The sequence below is a fragment of the Spodoptera frugiperda genome, chromosome 14, assembly GCF_023101765.2.
Source record: "Spodoptera frugiperda isolate SF20-4 chromosome 14, AGI-APGP_CSIRO_Sfru_2.0, whole genome shotgun sequence".
Taxonomy (NCBI): Eukaryota; Metazoa; Arthropoda; class Insecta; order Lepidoptera; family Noctuidae; genus Spodoptera; species Spodoptera frugiperda.
Window position 1 is genome coordinate 5798095 of NC_064225.1, and position 14525 is coordinate 5812619.

General features: G+C 37.0%; 1 protein-coding gene across 2 annotated transcripts; it reads left to right on the top strand.

Annotated features, from left to right (window-relative positions):
- Positions 1-4938: 4938 nt before the first annotated feature.
- Positions 4939-14251, top strand: LOC118279403 (probable chitinase 2). Of its 2 annotated transcripts, none has more exons than XM_050698427.1 (7): positions 4939-5096; positions 8606-8788; positions 9710-9810; positions 10236-10501; positions 11024-11184; positions 11719-11873; positions 13922-14251. In XM_050698427.1, exons 1-7 carry the CDS (start codon positions 5093-5095, stop codon positions 14174-14176), a joined length of 1125 nt encoding a protein of 374 aa, XP_050554384.1. In that variant the 5' UTR covers positions 4939-5092; the 3' UTR covers positions 14177-14251. The 2 variants fall into 2 exon arrangements, with proteins under 2 accessions (XP_050554384.1, XP_050554383.1); XM_050698426.1 differs by lacking the exon at positions 4939-5096 and adding an exon at positions 7900-8062.
- The last annotated feature ends 274 nt before the right edge of the window (positions 14252-14525 follow it).

The following is a 14525-nucleotide window of genomic DNA, read 5'->3' on the forward strand; positions in this document are numbered from 1 at the left end:
ACGAAAAAAAAACTCCCAACAGTATTTTGTACGAAGGGAATCGAGCCCCAGGTCCAAATCAGCAGAACTCATACTTTAGACCACTCGATAAGCGAGGCGGTCTAGTCACGAAGACAATTATTTTACCATATAAAACTGACGTAATACAAATTCATGATAATCGTTCAGCAAAAGGAAACTTTCTAACAATTGTAAAGTACAAATGTTGGCATAATGGATTAATGAATGCGCGTCAAACTCGACGAATGTGCCTTAGTTTATAATATATTGTTTCGAAAGGCACCTGTGTCGAAAACTTGTTCGGATCGTTGAAGAATTTGTGTAAACTTTCTTGTGTTTGATTTTGAATGTAGGTAGCGAGTTAGATTTCATATTTGTTTTTTTTTAATTTTGTAGCATTTTAGCATAAGGACCTAAGCAACCTTTTTTTAAAGGTAAGCGTCCACAGGCCCGCATCGTACGCCTCGCACGTAACAGATTTTAGTTTGTCTTGTATAGAAACTCATAACTGTGTCCACTGATCCGCATCGTACGGACCGCATCATCAGCAATGACTTCTCCCGCCTTGGGTGACCACAACTGAACATGGTATTCCCAATGACTTCTAGATTGGCCGATTGGAGAGTTCGTTTATTTGAACGCGCTAATCTCCAAAACTACTGGTTCAAATGTAATCATTATTTTTGTGTTAGATAGTTCATTTATCGAGGAAGGCTATAAGTTATAAAACATCACGCTACAAACCATAGCCACACAGCAGAGGCTGGAAACGATCGAGTATCAAGTATAAAATATAATGTTCACAATAAAATAAAAATATATGTACACAACTACACACATCACAAACGCTAGATCTGTCAGCTACAAGTTATGTTCTAACAAAAAACTGGATCAAAATAAAAAACTAAAAAAAAAAAACATAAAAATTTACGCGAAAAATACAATTTTGAAACCAGTCGTTAGTTAACGCATTCGATGTTTGAAACACGTTTGTTTATTTGCAACTAGATACATACTGTATGTACTGAGTTTATTTACTAAAGCTTTTCGATCACATAAACAGTATGATGTAGTTTTTTATTGCCTGTGTAGAAAGGCAGGTACAGTTTTTTACGCAGCATATATAACAAACCTATTTCAAACATTTTTTGTTCCAAAGTCAATAAATTCAAAACGATATGAGTTAGGTTTTTTTTTAAAAAAAGCCATGCCCAACACTGTATCGTGGGTTCGTTTACAAACATACAATTTCACATGCACAAGACACCCAGACCCGAAACAACAAAATGTGGATGCTCCATACGAGAATGGAACCCACTACACGTTGCACGGCAGCTTAGCCCAGTAGGACTGATGCCTGATCCGGAGCTGCGGACTACCTAGCGGGGTAACCGGGGCTCCGGCTCGAAAAGCAGGAGTAGGTACGGGTTTTTTTTTAGTCAGTAAGAGTCTGACACTCCCTCTCGCCTCGCCTAAGGCGAAAGAAGGCATTTGATGATTTTCTCCCCCTCAAATAAAAGTTAAGCTAAGCCAGCTAAGTAGCCCAGCCATCGCGCTAACCGTGCATGTTCAAAAAACAATTCACATACGAGTAAGTGTCGGCAGTTGTGTCCACTCCACCTAATAAATAATAATCTACTACACCTATCCTATACTTCATCAGTGTTGTGTTTTAGTTATAACTTTTAATTCCCAAACAAGTAAACAAGAATCGATTTTAAATCGAAACACCTTGTTATCGAGTTAGTTAGCATCGATTGTGACGTAGCGAGCGTGAATATCTAACTGTCCGTCACGGATCACTGGGTCTCGATGCGCCATATTTTAAACTGGACCCACAATAACCGGTGATTGAAATATTTTCCAAAGTTGTTACTTTACTGTAGGTTAAATATATACACATAGGCAGACAATATTCTTAATAATATATACTAGCTACTACCACGCGGTTTCACCCACTCTGCTGGGCTTCTACTGATCGTAATGTGATGTTTCATAGCTTATAGAATTCCTCGACAAATAGACTATCCAACACAAAAAAATAATTCAAATCGAACCTGTAGTTTCAGAGATTAGCGCGTTCAAACAAACAAACTTTTCAGCTTTATATAATGGCACTAGCGGACCGACAGACGTAGTCCTATCTGATTAATTAAAAAAACATTGTCCAGCGGACAAAATTGTGAATCTAAACCATTCTCAGATCCCCTTGACCACACACAAAAAAATTCATCAAAATCGGTCCAGTCGTTTAAGAGAAGTTCAGTGACATACACACTTACAGAAGAATTATATATATAAAGATAGGATACCCATCTATTCAAAAAGAAAATAAATAATATAACACCCCTATTTCGCTAGTTTAGTTATCATAGCTAAAGAATAATAGAGCTATGCACTATCAAGTGGCCGAAAAGGGATAAAATTACTCTCAGAGCATTTAAAATAAAGAGCATTCAATTTGAACGAGAACAATGACAAAAATAGAATTACTACACAACTGCAGAAAAATAGCTTGAAACTGACACAAAAACACTTAAAAGTCAATATCAGTACAAAGAACTTTGCAGGCCGCACAGAATCCATTTAGCCATCCCCACATGGCAATACGCAGGCACGGAATACTTGCACAAAGTCCCACCTAGTGTAGGTACATAGTGTAGGCCGAAAAAGCGCATGTGGCCGCGCCGTACGACGTTTTTTCGACTTTTATTTGAACGGCCGACGGCTGAGCTAAATTATTACTGCAATGTTTTTCCAAATAAAACTGCTCCATAGCTTCGCATAAAGCCGAGTATGGTTTTAAAAATTCAATTTTCCTTCGAGTATTTTCTAGGCTTTTGGGATTTTAGTAATCAATTTGCATGTTCGAAATGTTTGTTGTACAATCTACGAGTAGTTTTGGGGCTGAATAAGCCCTTGATGTGAGACACCTAAGAAGAGTTCAAAATTATAAGCATTTTTTACCGATTTCCCAAAAAGAAAGAGGTTCGCAATTCGGCCGGATTTTTTTTTCTAAGTTTGTACACCGATTAAGTCGACGTTGATGGACCGATATGGGTAATATTATTTTTTTTTCGACGTGGATTAACTAGACTTTGGTCCCATAAAAAGTTTAAGTATCTTAGGGACCAACTGTCGGCCTTTACATTTTAGTAGAGGACAATCATAGCTCTCTCTGATAACCTGAATCATTTAAACTACGATCTTTGACCTATGTATCAAGTATGACGATCATTGTAAAACCCTCCTACGTAGCGGTAAAGTTTAGTGTACACAAACAATATTTAGTTTCTCGACTGCACGGTTGATGCGGTGGCTGAACAACCTTCTGTAGTGCAACGGATAGCACGTTCAATTCTCGCACGGACCAACTCTTTGTGTGATCCACAAATTGTTGTTTTGGGTCTGGGTGTCATGGGCATGTGCATGTTTGTGTGTCCGGCTTAAAAAGCAGGAGTAAAAACGGAGTGGATTTTAGTCAGTAAGAGTCTGACACTCCCTCTCGCCTTATCTAAGGCGAAAGAAGACAGGATGGCATTCTCCCCTTAAAAAATAAAAGGTATATTTACGGTACGTGTCATAATGTGCAACTCTGCCTAATCCTTCGGGGATTAAAGGCGTGACGATATACATACAGTTACGGTACGATATTTTAAATGGATTCGATAGTTTTCGCGGATTGATGTTGATGCACGATGATATCTACATCAACGTCTCACTGATAACAGTTGATACACTTGTATGATACACATTGTATTGCACTTAACCCGATGACCAATAATTGTTGTGATTAATTGAATGATTTTACTGATAAACGATAAAATTGGGCGTTGGCTTGTTGTTTTTTTTAAATTCGATTGCAGTTGCGACAGCCAAAGATGTGGGGCTGCGCTTGACTTGAACCTATAGAAGACATTGATCAGATATAATTGAAATACCAAACGGTTTTTTTTTTAAGAGAGGAAAATCATCCAATGACTTCTCCAGCCTTGAGCGAGGCGAGAGGGAGTGTCAGACTCTTACTGACTAAAAACCACCCTGTTCCTACTTCTGCTTTTCGAGCCGGAGCTCCGGTAAACCCGCTAGGTAGTCCGCAGCTCCGGCCTACGGCCAAACTGTTAGACACAATTATATGTCGCATAGTGCGCGCGTCTCCTCCCTGTGTAAATGCTCGATCAGACTGACTCGATAGCGATCTTAACCATAATAATAATAATGACATTAACACGACATCCAAAAGTTCATGCACAAAGCGCAGGTGATGCGTCAGTAGCGAGATGTCGTCATATATTTGATATTAGCAGTGATAGGAATAGGTAGTGCTTATTATTTAGCCTAAACTTTGAAGAACAGGGAAAAGAAACGGAGACTTCCTTAGTAATATATTTATTTTTTCACACAATACTTAAATACATTAAAAAAATATGGTATTTGCAATAAGTTCATGTTCTTTAAACAAAGACTGTGTTTCATAGTTTTAAGAATAGAAGTCATTTACAAAATGTTCTCTAATAAGGAAAACTTGATATTTGTAAGAACTGTGTTATGTAATGTCTATTCGTAAACTTTAGGTAAACAACACGAACTTATTCCAAATAACATATATTTTAATATAATACTAGCTTCTGCCCGCGACTTCGCCCGCGGAAAATTAAAAAAAAATGGGTTGTACTACCCCTAACATTTAGGGGGATGAAAAATAGATGTTGGCCGATTCTCATAGATACCGGATAAGCACAAAAAAATTCATCAAAATCGGTCAAGCCGTTTCGGAGGAGTATGGCAACGAAAACTGTGACACAAGAATTTTATATATTATAGATATAGGAAAAATATTGTACTAAGGAATTCTCTGTTTCTTTTCCCTGTTCTTCTTCAAAGTTTAGGCTAATAAGCACTAACCTTTTCCTATCACCGAATATTAGACATTACGTAACCGCACTCATTAGTCAGCGTATAAAGACACTAACGCGACGCCTACGCAACTTCGAACGATATTACAAGAGGATTTAAAACAGTGCAACCACAGTCATCGGTCGTTTCACTTGTGTTTCCTTATTTTGCATTAATTATCTTAAAAACTACAACAATGGGTAAGTTCTTACTCTTATTTTTAACATTATGAACCCTATTAGCAGTGACTTTGAGTTCAGTATAGGTTTCTATCGGCTGTCAAAGACTTCATCACCATTACCGTCAAATACTTGACATAGGTATCTGCCTCATTGGCCGGTAGTCGCACTTGCAACCATGCAAGTGCGACTACCGGGCAAGGGGTCTCGGGTTCGATTCCCGGGTCGGGTGAAGTATTACTGGGCTTTTTCAGTGGTAACACGGAGTCTGGTATTGTGCCCGGTATAATATGCACCTCTGTCTACCCCTTCGGATGTCAAACGCGTGACGTTATTAAAAAAAAAACAAAAAAATACGCTAGGAAACTCGATCTTCTACTCTTCGCACCCAACTACTACCAATCACCTTGCGAATATCATCACTATCTAACTAACCAATGGTCCTCTTATCTACGATAATAAAACGACCACGAGTTTATCAATTATATAATAATCTAATCATGCTTAAATAAATCGCCAATTAAGATTAGCAATTGATTTTGTTATGAAGAAGATAAGGGAAAGATAAAGCGTTTGAAATTTTCTAGATATACGTTACGTTGTCCACTAGGCCTATAAGTAATTAGGTTTTTAGAGTACAGTGAGTAAAGTATCCTATGGTCGGAAAAGGAAGATCCTCCGACCAGGCGAGATGATCGTGTCTGGCGGGCTTTCTGCCGAACACTTGTTTGTTGGGATTTTCTCTTTTTAACCGACTTCAAAAAAAGGAGGAGGTTCTCAATTCGACCGTATTTTTTTTTATGTATGTTAATCGATATCTCCGTCAGTTATAGACCGATTTGAGAAATTCTTTTTGTGTTTGAAAGAGTACGATGTCCGTGTGGTCCCATAAATTTTTTTTTAAAGTCTGACCATAAATGTGGAAGATAATCCAGGGAACTCCTCAAAAATGAACAGAATATGCTCTGCGTTTGAGTTTAAGTGATGTATATTAGCTTATCTTTCTGAGTAACCATACAATTCAGGACAGATAGTAGCATATCTGGTATAGAATGATGGGTAGCTTGATGTGCTGTCTGATTTACATGTGTATGTAGGTACCTAATCTGTTTGTGTTTGACAAATGCATATCTCTGGCAGTTATAGTCCGATTTGAAAAATTCTTTTTGTATTTGAAAGAGTACGATGGCAGTGTGGTTCTATATAATTGTTTTTAAAGTCAGACCATAAATGTGGAAGATAATCCAGGGAACTCCTTAAAAATGAGCAGAATGAGCTCCGCGTTTACGTTGAAGTGATGCATACTAGCTTATCTTTCTCAGTAGCCATAAAATTCAGGACAGATAGTAGCATATCTGGTATAGAATGATGGGTAGCTTGATGTGCTGTCTGAGTTACATGACTGTATACCTATGTGGGTATCTAATCTGTTTGTGTGTTTGACAACTGACTATGTATGTAGCTTATGAACAGGTTACTGTTAGCTGTCGGCTCGGCAGATCATAAGTAAGGGTATCAGGTTATTATACATTTGAAAATAATCTAATTATGCGTCAATATGGATAGATATTAATATTATTCATTTAAACGGCGCTGTCTCATATGAGCAGCGCGTTTAATAGGTCGACCCATACTCAAATAAGTTATTCACTAAAAATCAAGAAATAAAAAACAATTTTAACAAAAAAAAACCGACTTCAAAAAATAAATATTCCAAAACAAATTAATATGCACTAAAAAGTAAAAGAAATAATTGCGTATTTTTCAACAACTTAATAGATCAACTAACTTTACTAACTCATCACACACATTATAATGTAAGTAGGTACAATTATTGTTATTTTTGGAGTCGGTGTCAGCCTAGGAAACGCCAACAACTAGCACGGCACGGGCATGGCACGAGCGGAGTGTTGGTTAAGTACCTACTTACAACTGGTGTAAAACTGCAATGTTTTGTTGTGATAATAGGTAAATAACAAACCTATCTTAGTTGGCTGACACCGACTCCAGAAATAACAATAATTGTACCTACTTACATTATAATGTGTGTGATGAGTTAGTAAAGTTAGTTGATCTATTAAGTTGTTGAAAAATACGCAATTATTTCTTTTACTTTTTAGTGCATATTAATTTGTTTTGGAATATTTATTTTTTGAAGTCGGTTTTTTTTTTGTTAAAATTGTTTTTTTTTATATAAAAAATTGCCCCACACTAGGATTTTCTCCTGTGTCGTGGGTGCGTTTACAAACATACAAGTTCATATACACACGACACCCAGACCCGAAACAACAATTTGTGGATCACACAAAGAGTTGCTTCGTGCGGGAATCGAACCCGCTACCCGTAGCGCGGCCAGCTGCCCAGCCACCGCACTAACCGTGCAGTAAAAGTCAGTCTATCCACGCTTATTCACATGTAAACTTCACAGTCATGTGCGAATGTAAGATGTTGTGTCTTCAATCGTCTATGCGCATCATCTGACTTCTGTCATTTGTCATGTGTTGTTAAATTTCAATGTGCGTTGCTTGATATTATCCAGTATCAATTTAGGGACCCCAACTTAGCTATTCTTAAAAGATACGATATCTTTTCGTAAAGAGTATGTAACGTGGGTTAAAATCGTAACAGTGACTACTGAGAGCGGGGGCTCGGGTGGGTCTCGAGGTCGACTAAATTGAAATAAAAATCTCAATATATTTAGCTGATTGAAGACTACTTTATATAACAAGCAAAGTATTAACATAGGAATCATAAATAAATAATAATACAATTTACAAGAAATGTAAAGCAAAGCTATCTACAATCCATCACTGATTGTAGTCAACAACATTAGAATAATACTGTATCTACTTTAGATAAGAGCAGATTTATAAAAGAACTGTACTGGACAATGTTACCGATAGTATAATTTTAAATTAGCAATATGTCGGGTCTCGGCGCGTGCCTGTTTCTGATTCTAGCGTTAAGCAATTTTGTGTCTTGTGAAAGTAAGTGAACGTTTATTTAATTTAATATTATTTACATATTGTTTTTATGGGTTCAAATTCTATGGGCAGTTTAAAGAAGAGTCATAGGTACTACCAACATCTTTCTGTTATGTTATTTGTCCATATTGTTATGTACGTTATTTCAAATCTAGAAGAATCGTGTAAAATTGCAAATGTAGATAATTTGTATGGAGTCTGATATTCGCAATTTATATTTACCTAAAATCAATGATAAATTAGTAGTTTATAGTAAGGTCTAAATATATGGGAGAGCCACGCTTCGGCATGAATGGGCCGGCTCGACCAGAGTAATACCGCCGTGAAATAACGCTTAGTCTGTTGTATTTTGCTACGTAAATGAGGTTACCAAAGCCCTAATTCTTCCTCTTCCAAATCTTTAAAACACAAATTTTCAAATCCCGAACCCCCAAAAGCCGGCAACGCACTTGTAACTCATCTGGTGTTGTAGTGTCCATAATTGGCGCCGATTGATGATAAAAAGGTAAATTTTATTTGTTTAAACCCCCATTTACTATCCCACAGAAGCAGTAATATGTTACTATGGAACATGGGCCACATATAGAGATGGCCTCGGCAAGTTCGACGTAGAAAATATAGACCCTCATCTTTGCACTCATTTGATCTACGCTTTCGCTGGAATTGATGATGAAGGGACGCTGAGGGCTTTGGATCCTTGGTTAGATCTACCTGACGGTGGTGGACGAGGTAAATTAATATGTACATATTTTATTTTATAAATGAAAATGTTTGTCACTATGAAACATCCGGAGACGTCTGGCGACATCACCGCGACATTGTTCACTTTACGACAAGTTGAAAGCGGGCGACATGAGGCAACAGCGGACGGTTCGAAATCTACCGACACCAAGTACCAATGTGACTTTTTCCGAGTAATATGTACTTTCTATTATTATTTAGTTACCACTGAAAAACGGTGAAGGAAAATAGCTTAAGGAAACCTAGGCTTATAATTTCTAATTATAAGTTTGCAATCGCCAAACTGCGTTGTGGTTTTAAAACCCCATATACATATCTTATTTGTATTCATTATTACATAATTATTATAATAAGGTCAAATGTGTCATTTGTATTTAAATGGCAATATTTCCTTAAGCTTTAAAGAAACTACACTATATATATTTTAACTGTCCCACTAATTAATCAATAGCTTCTTATCTTACAAGAATAAAGCGAGCAATGACCGCCTCGAATGGTTATTACTGAGTCATATAAAATTTATATTTAATTACTTTTCAATAAATCATGTTGTACTATTATCATTAACATGAATTGTAACTAAAGTCTTAATACTTAGGTACTTTAATATTGGTTACTATGCTAAAAAAACAATTGTTGGTAAAATATCATTTTACTAACAATTACTTGGCTGTTTTTGATTTTTCACAAATTTCTCAGCAGTAGCACGGAGTCTGGAATTGTGAATTGAATCCCAGTATATGGCAATAGAATCACCCCCTATTACATGGGACTTATAACACAAATGCTGAAAAGTGGGTGTACGTTGTACAATAGCATTACATGCCGTAATGTGCACCTCTGCCTACCCCTTCGGGGATAAAAGGCGTAACGTCACGTATCATTTTACAAGTTACCGACTCATTTCAGATAACTTTGGTAAATTCAACGCTTTAAAGAAGAAAAATCCAAGTTTGAAAACACTACTAGCCGTCGGTGGATGGAACGAAGGGTCCGCTAAGTACTCGAAAGTAAGTTTACTCTTTTAATAACGACTTAAGTTTAAGTTTTGATCAGGTTTCCTTGACGTGGTCAGGGCAATTTTTAAAGTAACCAACTTAGTGGTAGTGCTAACTTTATTTCAGTTTTAAACTTATTGCGTTTTTCTTTAGCGAAACAGACGCGATGCAAACGCGCGTGTGTAGCGATACAGACGCGCGTTTGTATCGATACACACGCGCCCGTGCCGCGCGTTTGTATCGATACAAACGACAACAAACTGCTCTGCAGGAGAAAAACGCGTTTAAAAAACGTGGTGTGCATAGGCCCTAAGGAACGTGCACTAATGATGCACCAGTAGGGTAATGCATTTTTTGTGGTATAAGCCGGTAAACGAGCAGACGGATTACCTGATGGTAAGCTACAAACCCTACTAAAAATACCCATTACATTTCAGATGGCAGCCAATTCAACATTAAGAAACAACTTCATAACCAGTGCCTTGAATATGATCACAAAACATGGCTTCGATGGTCTAGACATGGACTGGGAGTATCCCAATAGAAGGGACACAGTCCACGGCCAAAATGACATTGATAATTTCACCACTCTGCTTAAAGAAATAAAAGCTGTTTTTGATCAACAAGGCCTGTTGCTCACCGCTGCAGTGTCTTCAGTAAGATCGGCAGCGTCACAGTCTTATAATGTTGCTGAAATTTCCAAGTAAGTTTTGGTATTAGTATTAGAAGGCAAAAATTAGAATGACCATTGGCAACCAATGGTGATTCTGTTTTCAATTAATCAAAGATTTTTTAGAGTCCAAAAAACCTTAAAAGTATATGTTTATCTCTCAGGAATATAATTAAGCTACTTCTTCATAAAAAATGTAAATCAACGAGATCTGCCATACCTACTCCGAAGACTTAAAATACTGATAATTTTGTTTTGATGAAAACTTAACATGTGAGGTCTTTATCTCTAAACGAATAACAATCATAAATCATATCGACGTTTGAGAAACTAATTGATCTAAGATACTTTTTTGCGATATTGAGTTATATACATCATTTGATGGCGAAAAATTCGGTGGTTCCGAACATATATATAAATTTCTATCGCAAAAATTTGTCGCTTGGATAGCTTTCAACCATCGATATAGAACCAAGAGCCAACCAACAAATAAGGCTCATACATATAATCATCTCCAAAATTCCTTCACAAGTGACAATTTCTTTATAATCCCAGATACTTGGACATGGTTCACATCATGACGTATGATATGCATGGATCCTGGGACCCAGTCACTGGCCACAACGCACCAATTCATCAAGGAGAAGGAGACGAGGGTGTGAATCCAGAGGAATTATTCAATGTGGAACAATCTTTGAAGTACTGGATTGGGGCTGGTAAGAAGAATCGATTGAGATTGAATTCTGTTGTAAATTGTTACTCGATTATATAATTCATGCTTATAATTTTTAATTCATCAACGCTGTATTTGTTGATGAATTAAAAAAAGAAGGACGTTAAAATAAAATGTATTTATAAATGAAAAAAGAATTTCTAATAATAAAATCATAGTTTGATCTGTCTAATAGGTAAGTCTGATAACCTGATATAGAAATTGGGGCGACAAAATGACACGTGACAGATGACACAAGTCGCAGAACGTAGAAGATCGACGACCAAATCAACGTCATAAATCCTACAAGTTTTAAGCGGATAAACATGGATAGAAAATCCCAATGACCAACAGTTGGGCTAAATGTCCGCCAGACCCTGTCACCTAGCCTAGTCTGTAGTTCCTCCTTTTCTTAGGGAACTTTACTCTATATTCTCTAGCTAATAAATAGAAATAAGATACTCTTCTTCAAACTTCAACTTTGGCTGGTGTGTAAGTGTTCATTCACCCTTTAATAAAACCAAAATATCCTTTTTAGGATGTCCTCCAGAAAAAATAGCTCTAGGTGTCCCCTTCTACGGCCGCTCATTTACACTGCAGGATGCTAATAGGAATGGTGTGAAAGCTCCAGCCGCAGGAGCAGGAATATCTGGCCCGTACACTGCTACTGCTGGCTCCATAGGTTATAATGAGGTAAGACATGTAAATACTAAGTGTCAATAGAGAAACTTTATTTACGAGACGAACTTTAGACGAGATCTGCGTGGACGGTGCGGTGACACGAGAATTTAAAGCGATGCGATCTGACACGACGGCCATCTCCTACGTGCATGTGAATCGTTTCGTTTTCTTTCTTTTTCCGACATTATAAACAAAAATATGACGGCGCCGCGTCCAGTTCACGCGAATATATCAAGTGAATAGGTTGTTTATGGTCAGACTTGTCCATTGTAGACCGCATCATCATTTACCACGTAGTGACCAAACGTCGACCAATCAAATATATCAATCTCATCAAAAATAAAAGTAAAATACGTTCCTACATATATATCAAAGTTACAATACAATTAAGAAATTACTCATTCTTTTACCTGATACGTGACATTAATATTTTCAAATTGAACTCTTAACACAAGCAAGTCTATGGCACATTAATTTTATGAACAACACGAAATTAAGCCACAAACGGTCCATGTATAGCTAAACACCTCAACAAAAGAAAATTTCAACAAAGTCAGCCATTACAACCACGATTTGAATGCAGCAAAAATTGCAACAACACTCGTAAAAATTTCGCTTACAACACAGCGGCAGCGGGTCAAAGCAAGCCAACTTTCTATTCAAATGTAGCTACATATGTACACTCACATACTAATATTATAAATGGGAAAGTATGTGTGTCCGTTTATGTTTCCCTCTTTCAACCAGACACGGAGCGAGAGAATTTTTAAATGGATATAGTTGAAGAAATGGAGAGTGACTTACGCACGATGATTGAAACGCTTCTCAATTTTAAATTGTACTTTAATATCGTTCTATCTCTGTCTTTTATAAAGATTTTGTAGTGACAGAACTATTCTTGGGAACGTCTTAAAATTTAGTGATGTTTACCAACAAAAAGAAAATGGTACCTACGTTATTTTTTTGTATAATTTACCCCCAATCTCCGTAAAAACGGAGATGAGATATCGGACCTTTTGTAGTTTGCAAGATAAGGTGTTTTCTTTTTCGTCTACTTTTTTCTATGTTCTTAATCAAACAAGAGGAACCGTGTTACTCTAATTTAACGCAAGCGAAGCCGCGGTCTAAAGCTAGTACTACATATGTGGCAGAACATCAAAACAATATCCAAGTAGATTCACAGCTCGGTGCAGTTATACTATGATGCGGTTCTTCCATTAAACTAAGAAGAAAGACAACCCACTCATATCCAACTTGTTCTGCACTTACTTTTGCTCCTGGCTTCATTTGAAATTTAATATAGTGCTGACAGTAAATAATAAGTCAGTGGATCCAAGGTACCACTTTTTTTTGATGGGGCAAAATTATCCAATGACTTCTCCTGCCTTGGACGAAGCGAGAGGGATTGACAGACTCTTACTGACTAAAAACCCCCCCGTTCCTACTCCTGCTTTCCTGCTTAACCCACTAAGCAGTCCACAGCTCCGGATATTGAGGTGCCACTTAATAGTCGCTTTTGTGATCAAAGGTTATTCCCTGACAGATAGTTAGTGCACACTAAAAGAAAATACCAAAGAAGATGGTTAAGAATTTATAAGTGTATTAAAATTATAAAACCCATTTATTTTAATAAACAGACACACCATAAGACTGTCAAGTAGAAAGCGAACCCATCAAATAAATTTATTCTAAAATCTCCTACAAACATCGAACAATAACAATTTTTATACATATACATAATATTATATGGAGAGAGAAGAAGAACCGACTCAAGTTTGAAAACTTCGTCCAACTTCAAAGCTGCAGATGGCATAAATTAAATTTTGGTGTTTCGTTTCAGTAGGGCGAGCAAAATTACCTTTGTTCCGTAATCAACATTATTCAGACACTGGTTTACTTAGACGCTTTCTCATACTTTTTAGAAGTGCATGCATACATACGTTTTGGTAACTAATGTAGTATTCTAAAGCATAAAAAAGCTTCAAGCTATGCTAGAGGCTTATAGAGTAAGCCGATAACATGATAATTGGTCTAATAATATAATATAACAATTGTTTCAGTTCTGCCAAAAACTTCAGACCGAGCCCTGGACGCAACGCTACGACTCGCTCGCAAAAGTGCCTTACGCAGTCAATGGCAAAGATTGGGTCACCTACGATGATCCTGACTCCATTACTGCCAAGGTCAACTACGCCAAGAGTTTGGGCATTAATAAAATCATGATTTGGAGCATAGAAACTGATGATTTCCATGGCGTTTGTGGTAAAGGAAACAATCCTTTGCTTAATGCTATTAATACTGCTTTGAAAAAGTAATTATAAGTGTTAACTTTTGTTTGAAAAAATTTTTGTACACAAAAATGTAAATAAAAATAATTAAAAATAATCTAAGCCGTGTTTTTTTTATGGAATGGGGGGGCAAACGAGTAGACCAAACCCTGAACTTTTTAAACTGCGAACTCTAACCCACCCGCCAAGTGTGGAAGTTATTGTGTATAGAAGAAGATCGCTAAAGGTACGCGTCCACAGGCCTGCATTGTACATCGCACGCATACTTACAAAATGACAATATGAAACAGCGTTCTACAAGACAAGAAACTCGCGACAATTACCATTCGCCTCCATCTAAATATTCTTCTCAAAATACATTTCGCAACTAGCGACA